The sequence below is a fragment of the Salmo salar genome, chromosome ssa19, assembly GCF_905237065.1.
Source record: "Salmo salar chromosome ssa19, Ssal_v3.1, whole genome shotgun sequence".
In the NCBI taxonomy this organism is placed as follows: Eukaryota; Metazoa; Chordata; class Actinopteri; order Salmoniformes; family Salmonidae; genus Salmo; species Salmo salar.
In genome coordinates this window covers 72538300-72557288 of record NC_059460.1, presented here as the reverse complement: position 1 = coordinate 72557288, position 18989 = coordinate 72538300, and the positions used below count along the sequence as shown (strand labels likewise).

Sequence of the window (18989 nt, the reverse complement as noted above, 5' to 3'; positions counted from 1 at the left end):
TGCCCGCCAGTCAACAGTCGTCAGAGCTGCCCGCCAGTCAACAGTCGTCAGAGCTGCCCGCCAGTCAACAGTCGTCAGAGCTGCCCGCCAGTCAACAGTCGCCAGAGAGGTCGCTGAGGGCCAGACTGCGCTGAACTGCCGGAGTGGCCAGACTGCGCTGAACTGCCGGAGTGGCCAGACTGCGCTGAACTGCCGGAGTGGCCAGACTGCGCTGAACTGCCGGAGTGGCCAGACTGCGCTGAACTGCCGGAGTGGCCAGACTGCCCTGAACTGCCGGAGTGGCCAGACTGCCCTGGACTGCCGGAGTGGCCAGACTGCCCTGAACTGCCGGAGTGGCCAGACTGCCCTGAACTGCCAGAGTGGCCAGACTGCCATGAACTGCCGGAGTGGCCAGACTGCCCAGACGGTCCCGAGTTGCCAGACTGTCCCGAGTTGCCAGACTGCCCAGACTGTCCCGAGTTGCCAGACTGCCCAGACTGTCCCGAGTTGCCAGACTGCCCAGACTGTCCCGAGTTGCCAGACTGCCCAGACTGTCCCGAGCTGCCAGACTGCCCAGACTGTCCCGAGCTGCCAGACTGCCCAGACTGTCCCGAGCTGCCAGACTGCCCAGACTGTCCCGAGCTGCCAGACTGCCCAGACTGTCCCGAGCTGCCAGACTGCCCAGACAGCCTGGAACGGCCTGAGCCGGAGCCACCTCCAAAAAATAGGTGTGTTGGGGAGGGGGTGTGTAGCACAGTGCCGTCGTTGACGGCAGCCACCCTCCCTTCCCTCCCTTTAGTAAGGGGGAATTTTTCTTTTGGGTATTGTTTGGGGTTATTTTTTTTTTGTTAAGGTGCTTCCGGGGTAGCACCTTTAAGGGGGGGGTACTGTCACGTCCTGGCCAGTATATAAAGTTAATTGTTTTGTAGTTTGGTCAGGGCGTGGCAGAGGGTATTTGTTTTATGTGGTTCGGGGTGGTGTGTTTGTGTAAAGGGTGTTTGATTTAGTATTTCCGGGTTTTTGGTTGATGGTCTATGTGTTTGTATTCTATGGTTAGTCTGGTGTGTGTGTTTCTATGTTTGGTTAATTGGGGTTGGGACTCTCAGTTGAAGGCAGGTGTTGTCTATCTGCCTTTGATTGAGAGTCCCATATATTAGGGTGTGTTTGTGTGTGTGATTTGTGGGTGATTGTTCTGTGCTTAGCCGTGTGCCTAGTCAGACTGTTATTGTCGTTCGTTTTTTCGTGTTTGTTATTTTTTTATGTTCATTTTGAGAGTAATTAAAAATCAAGATGAGCATACACGTACCTGCTGCGTATTGGTCCTCCTTCCCCGACGACAACCGTGACAGACGCCTGTATCTTTGTAGTGGCTGGGTGTATTGATACGCCATTCAAAGTGTATGTAATAACTTCACCATGCTCAAAGGGATATTCAATGTATGCTTTTTTTCTTTTTTTACCCATCTACCAATAGGTGCCCTTTGCAAGGCATTGGAAAACCTCCATGGCCTTTGTGGTTTAATCTGTGTTAGAAATTCAGTGCTTGACTGAGGGACCTTACAGATAATTGTATGTGTGGGGTACAGAGATGAGGTAGTCATTCAAAAATCATACTAAACACTATTATTAATGTGACTTGTTAAGCAAATCTTTACTCCTGAACTTATTTAGGCTTTCCATAACAAAGGGGTTGAATACTTATTGACAAGACATTTCAGCTTTAAATGTTTAATTCATTTGCAAACATTTCAAAAACATAATTCCACTTTGACATTATGGGATATTGTGTGTAGGGTGATTAAAAAATAAATAAAAAATTGGATCCATTTTAAATTCAAGTTGTAACACAACAAAATGTGGAAAAAGTCAAGGGGTGTGAATGCTTTCTGAAGGCACTGCATACAGTATGTACATATCTACAGTACCTCAATTACCTTGTACCCCTGCACATCAACTCGGTACTGGTAAACCGTGTATATAGCCAAGTTATCGTTACTCATTGTGCATTTATTACTTATTTATTACTACTTTATTATCATTACATGTTATTACTTTTCTATTATTTCTCTATTTTCTTTCTTTCTGCATTGTTGGAAAGGGCCAGTAAGTAAGCTGTCAGTTTATGAAGTTTGTCACGAATAACATTTGATTTGAAATTTTATTTGATACTATACGTCCTCTAATTCGTATGATATTGTACGACCACTATTCCATTCATAATGTAGCCTAACGTAACGTAACATATCATACTAATGGAGTGTATAGCTTTATGTACAGAATAATACAAATTGCCCATGAGACCATGTTGGCATCTAAAGATAAAAGAGCACTCGGCATCCCTTATACGCACACAGTGCTCCCCCACCATTGTATAGGTGGCTCATGGCTCTCTTTCCCCCTACCTGAAAGAGTTTCAATTGACAGATTTGGTTTCCAATTGGTCTGGAAATTGCTTTGGGGGCGTTTGCACCTCGCCTGAAATGTCTGGAAGGGAAACACGAATGACCCTCAATGTCATGGAAACCACTGTATCCCTAAAGGTTGGGAAAGCGAGACCCTCCGAATTCATGTGCTATTTCACTCTTTCCCTCCCGTGTCACACTTCAGTGATGGTTTTTCAAAGATACGCCAGGACCAAAATACAATCTAACAATCGATCCAGTACGAGGTAGCTCTGAGTACCCACCATGAAAATGAAATCTCTCTGATAAACCTACACTGCCACACTGAATCTTTGACGGCTGTTCTTGTGGAAAGTAGAAAAATAGTCTTATGGTGCCACTTTAAACCAACAAGTTATAAAGTCTTTATAAAGCATTCATAAGCACTTCATGACCACTAAATACATGTTTCACATTAGGACAAGTCATACTACATAAAGGGTGATATAGTGTTTTCCAAATGTGTCCCTCTCTTCGCCCCAACCTGGGCTCGAACCAGGGACCCTTGCACACATCAACACCTGACACCCACGAAGCATCGTTACCCATCGCGCCACAAAAGCCGCGGCCCTTGCAACGCAAGGGGAAACCCTACTTCAAGTCTCAGAGCGAGTGACGTCACTGATTGAAACGCTATTAGCACGCACCACCGCTAACTAACTAGCCATTTCACATCGGTTACATGTGGCATAACCCTTTTGCTACTTTGGCTGCCTTCATCTTTACTGTAGCCTTGTATCCTCTCACTTGGCAATAGGATGACATGGTTTATGAGAAGCAGCAACTAGAAAGCTGAAGTCTCACACTGAATAATAGGCAGCTCTTGATATTCATGGTTTACATTTCCACAGCAGTTACAGGGCCAAACACATCATTAATGGAGAAATGCAGCTTTTATAAGCCTCCAGCTAGAAAGCCTTGTCTGTGTCTCTTCCACACTACAAGGATATCAGAAAGCTGAGAAATCCATTTGCATCCTGTCTCGAAAGAAAATAAACATTATTCTAGGGCAGGAAAAACTAAAATAGATATGGGCTATAAAAGAAGATGCTGTTTTCACATTGTAGAGACAGTATCGTAATTAGTTTGTTCCTAGCAACCACATAATCCATTTACAGTAGCAGCAGTCTAAGGGAAGCCATAGAAGCCACACCTCCAAGACCTAAAACATGCCAGGTTCAGATGATAAAAATAGAATACAGCATTATGCCAAGTGCAGGGCCATCAAGCATAACACTTCCCATTAGGTTTCATCTTCATGGGGACATTGTTGAGACTCTGAAGTCTTGTCAACACCTCCCCGCACCTCACCCCTCCATGTGCCTAACATAGTCCTGTGGTTGAAACACTTAGACCTTGAAGGTAGAGAATGTCGACTGAAGCATGAAATCAAAGGCTTCACCTTGTCGCATTGCCATGTTCCTGAATTGCAAACTTGTCTGGCATATACATATTCATATTCTTTACACAGATATCCACTTAAAGCTGAGTGTATGAGTGTGATGAAGTGGGGTGAAAAATGTAGCTACTGCAAAAATTGAGTACGTACTGTAGTGGGGCTTAGGCAGACTAACTGTTTGAGCTTCAGATCATCTTTATGTGAAGTAATATGATGTAATGGGTCTGTGTTCGGAAAATGGGAGGCAAGGAAAGAACAGATACTGTAGATTCTAGCATATTCACGTTGACTGACAAACCAGAAGGGTTCCCATTAGAAATACCTCATAATATTTGCCTGCCTTGTTACTACTAATACACTATACATCTAGAAAAACAGTAACGGACACATTACAGATGGAGGGGGGGGGGGGGGGGGGTTGTGACACGACATGCCGTCATTATGGTATGTTAGTCTACATCCTTCTTGATTAGCTTCCTTGTTATAAGCCGAGGAACGTTAATTTGGAGACATTTCTCAGAGACCATGACCAGGCTTAATTAAAAGTGCTAATTTCTCAAATGTGATAGTTCTAATCTCCCAGCCATTTCCTTGAGGCTGCTTGAGGTTAACACAGGGCCAGACCCCGAATGTAATCAGAAAAGTACCCGTCTGTATTCTGCCAACTACTGTATCTGTAGGGGTCAAGACGTCATTCTTCGCTGGGCCCTGGAGTCGAGGACACTTACTCACCCTGCCAAGTACAGCTCCGGCTGTTAAAAAAAAGGACAACACTACTGCTCCCCCTTCCCTTGGCCGTATGGCTGTCTGTCTGTAGAGAGGAAGGCTCTTTGGCTCCATCTCAACTCACTGTATGCTTCTGTTGGTGCTTAACGTCATCATTGCTAATGTTGACCTATCGCTTTTCTATTACTCTGAAGTTGAGCTGGAGATTTGTGCATTTGTTTTTGCATCAAGCTCTGTGGCTGATTACTTGAGAAAAACTAAAAATCTAAAGATCAATGAAGACAAATTGTCTACTGGGTTACATGGGAAGATGTCATAGCGAGAAAGAGAGAGAGAGTGTGTGCATGTGAGAAAGAGAGACATATACTGTAGACCTATTTTCTTAAGATAGATGTGGGTGTATAGTAGGACTACATGGTTATAATCTTATCTCTTTAACAATCCTTCACATTCAAACCAGTCTTCTGGTTCCTCAATGAATAAATGAGGCCAGTAGAATGAGCTCATTGAAGTACATTTCAGACGGGAGCCTTTATTTAAACAGATATCATATTAGAGTACAGATGGTCCGGGTATATAATAATTAAGGGGTACGTCTAGCGATTTATTTTGGTTGATAATATTGACATTGCGGCCCTCAAAGCCTTCATCCGAAACATAGAAGCCATTACTGCAGGAATAACTGAAATAGTCTGCTCTCAACATTGCTATTGTCCAAATTTCTGTCATTAACTGTGATTTTATAAATTGACTCTCACCACAAGGGCAGAAATAAGCACGCTCCCCTTGTCACAACGACAATGGGAGGATGTCAGTGTGATACTAACGACTGGCCAAGGTTCCCCAAGGTCCTTCTACTATCTATTTGAAGCTTGTCTATCACTTCTTAAAGTACAAACCGCTTCCTGCTAAGGCTGTGCTCTAAAGGTTAAAAAGGCAGTCATCTACTGCTGGCCATGTTGGGATAGATAGAGAAACTCTATATTGCTGTGTTTACACAGGCAGCCCAATTCTGATCTTTTGCCGAATTATTGTCAAAAGATCTTATCTAATTGGTCAAAATAGGCAAAAAGTCTGAATTGGGCTGCTTGTGTAAATGCACCCTTTGTGGACCAGGATTGGAATCTCTTGCAATCCATATATCAATCATTACTGAGAATGAGGGGGGATCTGATGGGAAAACAAACAAATGGCAATAGCTTGCATTTGGCATATCTGATACCTATCAGATTTTTTCCAGAATGTTTAAGCAAGTTCCAATTTTCTTCTCATGTGGTTCTCATACCTGAAGTGTTTTTTGTGTGGCTATTTTAGAGGCTATATCAGTGTGAACAAGCAAATCTGATAAGGGTCACATGTAAAACTGCGTGTGGACAGTGGCTGAGTTTACACAGGCAGACCAATTCTGATATTTTGCCCAATTTTGGGCAAAATAGCTGATCTGATTGGTCAAAAGACCAGAATTGGGCTGCCTGTGTCAACACAGCCAGTGTGGCATGGCATCAATCCAGATTAAATGTTTTATTACTTTACTATTTCTATTGCAATACATTTTATTTATGTTATGTACTTAGCTTTCTGTTGCCTTACTAAGCTGAATACTTTGGATAAAAGTGTCTGCTGAAGTGTCATACAATATTATTATCATCATCATCATCATCATCATGAGGTTGATACATTTTTCAAGTCGAAAATTTCAAAGTGGAAATTACAAACTTCAGAAGCCTTTTTTAAAACTCAAATACACTACAGTTCTCCTGCAGCAAGGTGATCAAATTAAGATCCTACATCTGTATGTAGACACTGGTATTGTGACACTGGTATTGTGCTGGAGATAATGAAAATGAGATTGAAAAGTGGTGGAGTTGCCCTTTAAGTACTGCTCTGTGTCTAAAGTCACGTACTTTAAAAAGCAATACATTTTTCATTGCCACGCTATTGTGTATAGAGCCCTAATGGAGCAGTGTAAAAAAAAAAATAAGCTACCAGAGTGGTGTAGCAATGTTACCAGGCCTGTCTTATTTATTGCACTTGGGAGAATGAGGGCTGGATCCCGTCATTTAGTCTGTCAAGAGAATGTTGAAATTACCTCTGCTAAGATTATTTTTTAAATGCGGGTTATTTACCGCATAACTAGATTAGAACAAACTGGTCTCTGTTACAACCAGGTAAAGATGCTTTTCCCATGGTGAGATCAAGACATCATGGGAAATACATATTTTGTTTTTTATCCTTATACAAGCAGTATATAACCTGACCTTGAAGTCTTAAAAGACATCATAAAGACATCATTGCAACCACTTTTGCCCACGGATTAGATACAAAACCCATTGCTACAAAAGATTATAACTAATTCAAGACGAACAGTAAAAGAAATCTCCAACAGGCAATGTGATCATCTTCTTAGATGATCTACACCTAAAACAGGCTTTGATCAAAACACTTTGATTGTTTTTCCTCAGACACAACTAATCCCTTCGACAACATAATTCATATTTCAAGTAAGGCCATTACACTATGGGGGAAGACAGGCATCAGCCCAAATAGAAAATGTACCTCTGAGCATGGTGGACATGATCTTTGAAGTCAACTCAATCAAATTTACTGAAATAAAACTGAGCAGACGTGACCACATGTAATAACTTAACACCAAATTCCCTTGAAGGCCCCCAGTCATTCGCCTAAAACTCAGTCACCTAAATAATGAACAAAATGACATTCTTTTAAAAAATGATTCTTAATTGCTAACTGCTAATACATACATTCCATTTATCCCAGAAGCTCTGAAATATTTGCCCACCTTGTGCCCGACTTCAGCTTAGACTGAGGGGATGAAACACTAAGTGGACCAATGGACAAAAGCTCAAGATTACATTGATGTTGTGGTGATTTGGCACATCACTCTCAATCCGAGGTCTGAGGGGAAGGTTCCATGTGGGATTGTGACACTGGCCCTGGGGGATTGGACAAAAAAAGGAGGGGAAAAGGAGGGGAAAAGGCGACTGAGGAAAAGCGGACAAGGCTCTCTGCACTTGGCAAACAAAAGCAGGAAGGGGTTGTCATAGGTGGCCAAGATGAAGAGAGACAGAAATAAATGCTGCATAGCCTGGGGAAAGAGAGAACCTGAATTAAAGCATGTGAGGGAGAGTCACTCCATGGAGGGACTTTCCAAAGAGGCTATAGCATTAACCCATTCCAACGGTTCAGAGAGGAAAGTTACTGTGGGGAGTGTTGTAGTGCTCTGGGTGTAGCTGGTGCAGAGGAGTCAGGTGCAGGACAGCAGAGATGAGTAACACAAGTAACTTTACTTAAATATTCCACGAACGTGTCGTAATACCGAGCCCACAACAATGGACCGAACATACATAAAACAATCACGCATAAAAACCATGGGGAAAACAGAGGGTTAAATAATGAACATGTAATTGGGGATTTGAAACCAGGTGTGTAAAACAAAGACAAAACAAATGGAAAATTAAAAGTGGATCAGTGTAACAGTGTAGGTTCTGTCCCTCTCTTCGCCCCAACCCGGGACCCTTGCACACATCAACAACTGACACCCCACGAAGCATTGTTACCCATCGCGCCACAAAAGCCGCGGCCCTTGCAACGCAAGGGGAAACCCTACTCCAAGTCTCAGAGCGAGTGACGTCACTGATCGAAACGCTATTAGCGCGCACCACCGATAACTAACTAGCCATTTAACATCGGTTACATCGGCAATGGCTAGAAGGCCGTTGACGTCGACGGCCGAACGTCGCCCGAACAAGGAGAGGGACCGACTTCGGCGGAAGTCGTGTCAAGTGTGGACAACGGGACACATGTAAACAGATGTCTCAATCTAAATCTGACAAAATATTTGAGGTGTTTGTTCTCTGTCTTAGCTTAAAAACATGTTTTGATTCACATAATGATCAACTCCCTCTAACATCTACTTGTTTAGGTTGGAAGTGTTCTGAGAATGTTCCACTTGTTAAAGTTGCTTGAGCGTGATGAGGATGTTTCTGGAACATGATATCGGACAATCACTGCTGAAGATACCCATTGTATGTGTCATCACTAGGATCAGTCAATATTACCAATGCAGACTGTTAGTTACAGATAACGAATCTTAAGATGACAACATGGTGAATTGGCTGGAGCTGAAGTGTCTGAGCCATTTAACCAAGGCCTTTTAAATGTAAACTCATTCCAATACGGGGGAAAGAAGAAAGAAACTGTGGGGAAAAGTCACTGAGGCATTTAGTTGATTGTCCCTGCTGTTCACAAATTCAAGCCAACTGTTTAATTCATGAAAAAAATGAAAGAATATCCTCCAGCCTCTTTCTGCCTTCAGTTCTCTCAAAACACATAATATTTAGGACAGATATTTTTACAAACACTGGCATTGCATGGCAGTCTATCAGCACATGATCTTCAGTAAGTTGATTAATACATTTAATACCATTGGCATTCTAGCAGTTACATTAAATCCAGCAACAAGGGGCCGAAAGTCAAAAGAAACTACTAATAATTAAAACAGTTTAGCTTGGCAAGGCTATGGTTTACATGAGAACCAGCATCAATATACACTCATTGGACAGTTTATTAGTTAGCTCCTACAGACAGTGAGTCACGTGGCCGTGGCTTGCTATATAAAGCAGGCAGACGGGCATCGAAAGATTCCGCTACTGTTCGATTGAACGTTAGAATGGGCAAAATAATTGACCTAAGCGACTTTGAGCGTGGTATGATTGTCGGTGCCAGGCATGCCGGTTCCAGTATCTCAGAAACGGCCGGCCTCTGGGATTTTCATACAGGACAGTGTCTAGGGTTTACCGAGAATGGAGCGACTTCCAAAAAACATCCCATCAGCGGCAGTTCTGTGGGCAAAAACAACTCGTTGATGAGAGGTCAAAGGAGAATGGCAAGAATGGTGCAAGCTAACAGGCGGACCACAACAGGCGCAGTACAACAGTGGTGTGCAGATCAACATCTCGGAACGCACAACTTGTCGGTTTTTGTCACGGATGGGCAATTGCAGCAGACGACCACACCAGATTCCACTCCTATCAGCTAGAAACAAGAAGCGAGTCCATGGCCCCACCCTGCCTGGAGTCAACGGTACAGGTTTTGGTGGCGGTGCTGTAATGGTGTGGGGAATGTTTTCCTGGCACACGTTAGGTCCGTTGATACCAACTGAGCAACGTTTTCATTCCCCAAAGTATTCAGGCTGTCCTGGAGGCCAAGGGGATCTGACCCGGTACTATATGGGTGTACCTAATAACCACTTTATGAGGTCACATACAATGGTGGTTTTAAAAACAATACCGAACACCCCATACATAAGCGAAGTAATCACTACTTTGTGAGCACAAATCAAAATAATGCAACATCTTACATGACTTACTTTGTATTGTTGGTAACTATGAGGGAGTAACTTCTGCACAAAACTTGTACTAAGGGTAGACTCAGCAATATGAAATCCTCATACACAACAGGGTGACTTTATAAGGGCACAAGGCAAGACCCAAATGCAGACACAGGAGGCAGATGGTAGAGCTCCGATATTTATTATAACAAAGGGAGTAGGCAAAGGCAGGCCGGGGACAGGTGAGAGTTCATAAACCAGGTCCAACCAGATCCAAGTCCAAAACAGTACAAGGGGATAGGCAGGCTGGTAGTCAGAAGAGGCAGAGTGGTCAGGCAGGCGGATTCGGAGTCAGGACAGGCAAGGGTCAAAACCAGGAGGACTAGAAACAAACGGAGAGTGGGAAAGATAGGTGCAAGGAAAAACGCTGGTTGACTTGGCAAACAAGACGAACTGGCACAGAGAGACAGGAAACACAGGGATATATACACCAGGGACAAGTAGGGTGGATACGGAGGGTACGGGGTAACATGAGATGGACAGCAGTAGAACTAAGGACTCTAGAGATGGGAAAAGGACCAATGAAACGGGGGGACAGTTTGCGTGACTCTACCCAAAGGGGCAGGTCCCGTGTGGACAGCCAATGCGGTAGCGGGGAGCTGGAGTCCGGGCGGCGGTCCGCTTGTTGACGATACCTAGAGTTGGTCTTGAGAAGTGCTACCCGAGCTCTTCTCCAGGTACGTCGACAGCGACGGATGATCATCTGGGCCGAGGGTATGTTGACTTCCGGTTCTTGTTCTGGGAAGAGTGGAGGCTGGTACCCCATGGAGCACTCAAAATGGGAGAGTTCCATGGCTGAACAGGGAAGGGTGTTCCGGGCATACTCCACGCAGACCAGTTGTCGGCTCCAGGTAGTAGGGTTGGTTGAGGTCAGGCATCTTAGGGTGGTCTCCAGGTCCTGGTTAGCTCGCTTTGGCTGGCCGTTAGATTGGGGTTGGAATCCGGAGGATAGGCTGGCTGACGCCCAAATAAGGGTGCAGAACACCTTCCAGAACTGAGACGAGAACTGAGGACCTTGGCAGAGGGAAGTTTTCCTTGGCAGAGGGAAGTTTGGGGAGAGGGATGAAATGAGCGACTTTTGAGAACCGATCCACCACCGTCAGAATGACGTGGAAGCCCAGTGACAAAGTCCAGAGAGATATGGGACCAGGGACGATGAGGGACCGGTAGTGGCAGAAGAAGGCCAGAAGGAGCTTGCCTTGGAGTCTTGTTCTGAGCACACACCGTGCACACGGCGATGAAGGCAGAGACGTCAGGAACCATTGTGGGCCACCAGAAACATTGTTGGAGGAATGCTAGGGTCCAGCGGGAACCTGGATGACAGGTCAGCCTGGAGGAATGAGCCCATTCCAGGACCCGGGGCCGGACTGAGTTAGGGACAAATAGCCAGTTAGTCGGGCCCCCTTCAGGTCCAGGCTGGGAACGTTGTGCCTTGCGAACCAGGGTCTCAATCCCCCAACCCACTGAGGCTGCAAGATATGAGGTAGGGAGAATGGTTTCGGAGACCGAGGGTGTGGCAGAGGAACTGTATAGACGGGAGAGGGCGTCAGGATTCAAATTTTTTGGACCCTGGGCGGTAGGAAATGGTGAAGATGACTCTTGTAAACAAGAGAGCCCACCGGGCCTGCCTGGAGTTAAGGCGCTTGGCTGTACGGAGATATTCCACATTTTTATGGTCATTCCAGACCAAGAATGGCTGTTCTACTCCTTCCAGCCAGTGCCTCCACTCTTCCAACACCATCTTGACCGCCAGGAGTTCTCGGTTGTCTACGTCGTAGTTCCTCTCTGCAGGATTTAGACGATGGGACAGGAAGGCACAGGGATGAAGCTTTTGGTCCTGGACAGATCGCTGGGACAGGATGGCCCCCACTCCAACATCAGAAGCGTCAACCTATACCACAAATTGATGGGACAGGTACGGATGGATGAGGATGGGTGCTGTGGTGAACCGATGCTTCAGGTCCACAAGGCTCTGTTGACAGCTGGAGACCATCTGAACGGTACTTTGGGAGAGGTGAGTGCAGAGAGGGGGCCACCAGGGCCCCGATTGAAATGGCAGTAGAAGTTAGCGAAACCCAGGAAACATTGTAACTGCACCCTGGACATAGGTTGAGGCCAATCTACCACTGCTTTCACTTTTTCAGGATCATTTGGACATTTCTCTCAGCGATGACATATCCCAGAAAGGAGATTGTTGAGAGGTGGAACTCACACTTCTCGGCTTTCATGAACAATTGGTTCTCCAGGATGTTCTGAAGGACCTGTCTGACATGAAGAACATGTTCTTGGGCAGACCGGGAAAACAAACAGGATGTCGTCAAGGTAGACAAACACAAAACGGTTTAGCATGTCCCGGAGCACATCATTTACCAGAGCCTGGAAGACAGCAGGGGCGTTGGTGAGTCCAAACGGCATGACCTGGTACTCATAATGCTGTCTTCCACTCATCTCCTTCGCGTATCCGAACCAGATGGTAGGCATTCCGAATATCCAGCTTGTAACAAATGGTGGCCTCTGGAGAGGTTCAAATGCTGAGGAGAGGTTGGGGGTAACGATTCTTAATCGTAATGTCATTCAGACCTCGGTAGTCAATGCACGGACGCAGGTTCTTGTCCTTCTTCTCCACAAAGAAAAACCCCGCGCCGGCAGGAGATGCAGACAGACGGACGCCTCCAGTAGCTAGAGAATCCTCAATGTACTCCTCCATGGCCTTGGTCTCCGGCCCGGATAGAGAATACAGCCGACCATGAGGTGGTGTGGTGCCTGGGAGGAGATCAATGGCACAATCATAAGGACGGTGCGGGGGAAGAGAAGTAGCATGTGCCTTACTGAACACTTCCAGGAGGTCATGGTATTCAGTGGGAATGGCAGAAACATCCAAAGCCTTGCTAACGCCCTGAGGAGGATGTCTCTGGGACGGCTGTGCTGCTTTAAGACAGTGGGAATGGCAAAATGGGCTCAAACCCAGGATGGAGCTCATGGTCCAGTCAATAACAGGGTTGTGTTTTTTGAGCCAGGAAAATCCCAAGACAACAGGAACATGAACGGGCACTGTACTATGGGTGACTCTTCCAATTGAATGGCCGTCCACTGCCCTTGCATCCATGGGGACAGAGAGGGGTTGAGTGGGAATGCCAAGTTCAGAAACAATAGTAGCATCCATAAAACTTTCATCAGCCCCAGAGTCAATGAGCACTCGAAGAGACTTAGATTGGTCTCCCCACAGCAAAAGCACAAAAAAAGGATAGCGGGTGATGGGAATTAGGGAACTCCCAGTCTGGCTCACCAGAGTACGTGTACCCACCAGAGACAAGGCTTTCCTAACAGGGCAGGTAGCTATATAATGTCCTGCCCCTCCACAGTACAGACAACAGTTTGAACTCAGCCTACGTAAGCATTCCGCAACCGATAACTCAGCTCTTCCCAGTTGCATAGGCTCAAGAGTATCCAACTCACCCGTCGTTGATGATTCTCGGGGAACCTTGGGTGTTTCGGCTCTCCTCAGAAATACACACTTCGGGAATTTCCGGATTCCTTAGGACGAGTGCCGTCATTAGACGAATGAGTGTTCCCAAGGCCCGACCTCCTCTCACACCGCCGTTCATGTAAGTGGCCAGCAATCCTAATCGAAAGGGCGATAATGGAATCAAGGTCCAGTGGTATTTCCCAAGCAGCGAGCTCATCCATTATCCCCTCCAACAATCCATGGAGGAAGGTGTCGAACAGAGCCTCCGGATTCCAGGAACTCTCGGCGGCCAATGTGCGAAAATCTACTGTGTAGTCTGCCATACTACGGGAGTTCTGATGTACCTGCAGTAGTTTGAGCCGTCTCCTCTTCTGCCATGAATTCCGCCAAGCCCTGAGACACAGCAGATTGTTGCTCCCACACATCTGTTGCACAGGAGAGCGTCCTTTCAGATATTAGAGTTATTAAATACACTATCTTCGATCAGTCCGACGGGAATGAAAAGGGCTGGAGTTCGCAGATGAGAAAGCACTGGGAAAGGATTCTGGCAGGTACCAGAATCGCCTGCACAATGTTCCTTGAGGAGGTAAGTGGGGCTCTCGGGGAGCCGGGGTAGGTTGAACCAATCCACCACAAGTAGGAAGGTTACTGGGTGGTTGGGAGGTCTCAGATGTGGCGTGCTGCCTATGGGCTAATCCACTGATTTGTTCCATTATCGCCTTGAACCCTTGGTCGTGGCGTTCCATCAGGGAACAAAGCCCTTCCAAAAGGTCCCTAGATAGCTCCTCATGCCTCCCAATGGTGGCTCCCTGCAGGAAAACAACGTGACAGAGCTGGTCCAAGTCTGCTGGGTCTGTCATGGCCAGTTTGTACTATAAGGGCTCAAGGCGATACCTAAATGCAGACAAAGGAGGCAGATGGTAGAGCTCCGATATTTATTATAACAAAGGGAGTAGGCAAAGGCAGGTCGGGGACAGGTGAGAGTTCATAAACCAGGTCAGAGTCCAAACAGTACCAGAGTAGTAGAAACAAACTGGGAAAGATAGGAGCATGAAAAAACACTGGCTGACTTGGCAAACAAGACGAACTGGCACAGAGAGACAGGAAACAGGGATATATACACCGGGGATAATAAGCGACACCTGGAGGGGTTGGAGACAATCACAAGGACAGGTGAAACAGATCAGGGTGTGACAGACTTCCTGCTTACAAACATCAACAACGGCCCTTGAGGTATGCCTAGCATTGCCTACATTAAGAAGGCGGCAATCCTGGTTGATTTGAATGTAGTTCTTGGTTTCTGTGAGCGTTGCCATACAGGAGGGCGACCCACTGCCAAAGATGAGCGTTGCCATACAGGAGGGCAACCCACTGCCAAAAATGAGCGTTGCCATACAGGAGAGCAACCCACTGCCAAAGATGACCTTTGCCATGCAGGAGAGCAGCCCACTGCCAAAGATGACCTTTTCTATGCAGGAGAGCAGCCCACTGCCAAAGATGACTTTTGCCATACAGGAGGGAAGCCCACTTCCAAAGATGAGCGTTGCCATACAGAAGGGAAGCCCACTGCCAAAGTGGCTCTGTGACCTGCTGTGTGTAGGCAGAGAAACAGAGAGAAGTGTGCATGTGTGTGTGTGTGTGTGTGTGTGTGTGTGTGTGTGTGTGTGTGTGTGTGTGTGTGTGTGTGTGTGTGTGTGTGTGTGTGTGTGTGTGTGTGTGTGTGTGTGTGTGAGAGAGAGTGAGTGAGTGAGTGAGTGACAGAGCAATAATGTGAGAGAAGAGTTTGAAATCAGGCAGAGAAAACACGTGCCTTTCCATAGGAACTCAACGTTCAGCTTGCATGAAAACGTACTCAGCACCCCATTTAAGTACTTAAAACCCATATTGAGGTGTGAAAGATGGCACTGAGGGTTCACCTCAGTTTCAAATCACACTGACAGTACTCTTCCAGACGCCCACACAATCCAAGAGAGCGTACCCACTACCACATTACACAGACACATTCCATTTAAACAAAACCTGGATTTATTCCTGGCCTGCATATTCAAACTACTGTATCAGTAAGCAGACGACAATAATGCTAAACATGTCTGCTTATTGAGAGATATGAGAACAGTATGTGTTCCTTGCTGATTTTCAGGAGTGCGAGAGGAAAGCCATGGCTGAGCTGATGCGCACACACACACACACGCAGGCAGGCAGGTAGGCAAGAAACACACACACACAGCACTCTGCTTTCTACACTATCCTTGGCTGATCTACAACACTGTTCAAACTCTGCCCTCTTGCCTGGGTTCCAGCTCTGCGCCCTCTTGCTCTTACAATGGGAAGCCAAGCCAGAGGCCTGGGTTCCAACTCTGCCCTCTTGCTGGGACTGTGGAAAGCCAAGCCAGAGGCCTGGGTTCCAACTCTGCCCTCTTGCTGTGACAGTGGGAAGCCAAGCCAGAAGCCTGGGTTCCAACTCTGCCCTCTTGCTGGGACTGTGGAAAGCCAAGCCAGAGGCCTGGGTTCCAACTCTGCCCTCTTGCTGTTACAATGGGAAGCCAAGCCAGAGGCCTGGGTTCCAACTCTGCCCTCTTGCTGTGACAGTGGGAAGCCAAGCCAGAGGCCTGGGTTCCTACTCTGCCCTCTTGCTGTGACAGTGGGAAGCCAAGCCAGAGGCCTGGGTTCCTACTGGGGGGTTGCACTCATCAGCACTATTACATTATCGGAGGCGGTGACCCATTAACAGTGCACGATCTCAGCACTATTACATTATCGGAGGCGGTGACCCATTAACAGTGCACGATCTCAGCACTATTACATTATCGGAGGCGGTGACCCATTAACAGTGCACGATCTCAGCACTATTACATTATCGGAGGCGGTGACCCATTAACAGTGCACGATCTCAGCACTATTACATTATCGGAGGCGGTGACCCATTAACAGTGCACGATCTCAGCACTATTACATTATCGGAGGCGGTGACCCATTAACAGTGCACGATCTCAGCACTATTACATTATCGGAGGCAGTGACCCATTAACAGAGCACGATATTGATTGAGTGCCTACTCAAGATGGAAGACACTGCTCATGCAAATACAGGAGCCATTTTGAAAACCTGGACAACCTGCAGAACTGAGATTTAGGTAGAGTACGTTGACAATGTGGTACTTTGCCTCAGTACAGGCATGAGTCTATATACAGCTCCAGCTGGGGACTTCATAACTTTCCAGGGGCCAAGTTCATGAGCCCACGGAGTGTATGAAAATGTTACGGGGTCATTGAAAGATTAATACAGCTTTTTCACAGATTTTCACAGCTGTTGAGAGGGCAGCTAAAATAAGAAGCCTTTTAGTGAATCCACATAAGGAAACTTACAAGACTTTTGAAACATATAACTACTAGCAAGTCTTATTTACCATTGGTCTGGCTGCTAGTACCAACCAAATGTAGACGTATAGCAGTAGAATTGTATTACAGAGATGTTTTTGAGCATGAAATGCATTCTTTTTACAGCACTACACTGGAAGCTGCTGTGGCTGATGAGCCCAAGGCATTTTCCTTGGTTATGGAATTCCGATGCCCCTTTATAACCATTATTATCTGCTAATTCAAGTAGACAGACCTTACTCAGTGGAGCAGTACTGCTTGTGCTTCAGCTCTGATCTAATTACATAAGATTCCTAAAATACATTTTACAACAAATAAATCATAGTCCCCATGTGCTCCAGACAGTTGGACTCATGAAGCTTTTGAGGATATTATGTGTGCATGTAAGATGTCCCATTTGCGTTGTTAATCTCAGAACCTTTGCATTTTCCCCTGGCCATTGGCTATTTTGCTGTGCGCATAGCCTACATGGCAGGTATCCAGGAGAGTTCTGGACAGCTTTGGGGACTTTAGTATATCCCTGATCCATAATCTTTGGGCCTCAGCTCTGAATCTAATCTCTTGGGTATTCTGAGATGGGTTCCTGTCTCCTCCTGATGAGAAAACCAGAAAAAAACCCTCCCTAAAGAGAAATCATCTCGGATCCGGGACAATAAAGTCCGATTTTTCATTGCACTTTCTATAGGGTCCAAGTCCATATAGACGATATATTACCAAAAATAAACATGAACTTGCGATAAGGGAAGATATAATTTCGCAAAGAACATTAAAATGTTAATGATTGCATATCATTATAGACAATCATAACGCTGAATACCCCCTTACAATGACAGGTAGGCCGTCATTGTAAATAAGAATTTGTTCTTAACTGACTTGCCTTGTTAAAGGTTAAATAAAACATAAAAATGTAAATACATTTAATTTCAATCGACATCCAACGTCATCATCCCTTAAAGACCCATGTTTTCACGAATTTACCTGAAAAGCATACTGGTATGGAGATTCTTACATTGTTTTATGAATTTTTATGGTATTTTACCATACAGTCTTTTACATAGCCACTAGGGTCAAGAGACAGTGGTGTTAATTTGGCGATTGACTATATTTGATCAAATATATTATGAAATCACATCAAATTGAGGAAGTCATTGATCAAGATGGATTTTATTTCATATTTTTTATTAGCCTTTTTAAAGATGATAGGCCATGCAACGTAAATATGTTATTGGCTATGGAATGAACACTGAAAGCAGTTTTGAAACAAAAGGATCTGAGAATTATTGACAGTGTTATTAATATGTTGTTATGCATTTTCATTCATTTTTTTTCGATTATAAGATTCCATTTCAGACAGTGGCAACACAAAAATAGCTATTAAATCATTAAGAAATAATATATTTGAATAATCTAGAAAACTATCCAATCGACTACTAATAGCCTATAAAATAAAACACTAGAATACTCACCCAAAATTCCAACCACTAAAAGTTTAAACACAGCCAACGCATTTGTATCCATCACGTTGAGAATAACAATCCCACACACGATTCGGATTCTTTCAATGAAATCTCAACTGGGTGATAAATGTCTGTGGCAAACCATAATTATCCAAATTCAATGAAAGCACGCGCGCGCGCAACTTCTTTCATAGTTCATGTGTCAAATTTAGAACTCCGCAATACCTCCTCAAATCAGGCCCCTCCGATCAAACCTCCACATGAGATGCGCGTCCTCGGTGCTCTTGCCTCACCGTCCTTGTGCAAGCTTGCCTGCACATCTCGTTGCTAAAATGACTTCTGCGCTCTAGCATCCTATCAGAGGGAGGGAGAAAGGAGGGGAGATAGATCATCCCCTTTGTCTCCGTTCTTATCTCCTTCCATATGCAGGAAACCATTATGAAATGGACAATTTAATATGAACGATAATGATTTTATTGTATGACACGTGCATATTAAAGGTCTAATGCAGTCGTTTTGATCAAAATATCAAATCATATCTGGGTAACAATTAAGTACCTTACTGTGATAGTTTTCTATTAAAATTAGAATCTTAGCAAAGAGCAATTTCTCAAGCAAGAATCGTGCTAGTCAGGGAGTAGCAGACTGAAAACTTGCTGTTATTGGCTGAGAGGTTTGGAACTCTCTTTCTTATTGTTCTCTTAACTAATTTACTACCAGGTGATGTCACCAGG

General features: G+C 45.2%; 1 protein-coding gene across 1 annotated transcript in view; it reads right to left on the bottom strand.

Moving 5' to 3' along the window:
- Positions 1 to 18559, bottom strand: part of ramp3 (Receptor activity-modifying protein 3) — a 42743-nt gene extending 24184 nt beyond the window's left edge. Inside the window, 1 exon segment of the mRNA NM_001141893.1 lies at positions 18265 to 18559. Within this exon segment, the coding sequence (NP_001135365.1) occupies positions 18265 to 18316 (52 nt within the window). The 5' untranslated portion in view covers positions 18317 to 18559.
- Between the last annotated feature and the right edge of the window lie 430 nt (positions 18560 to 18989).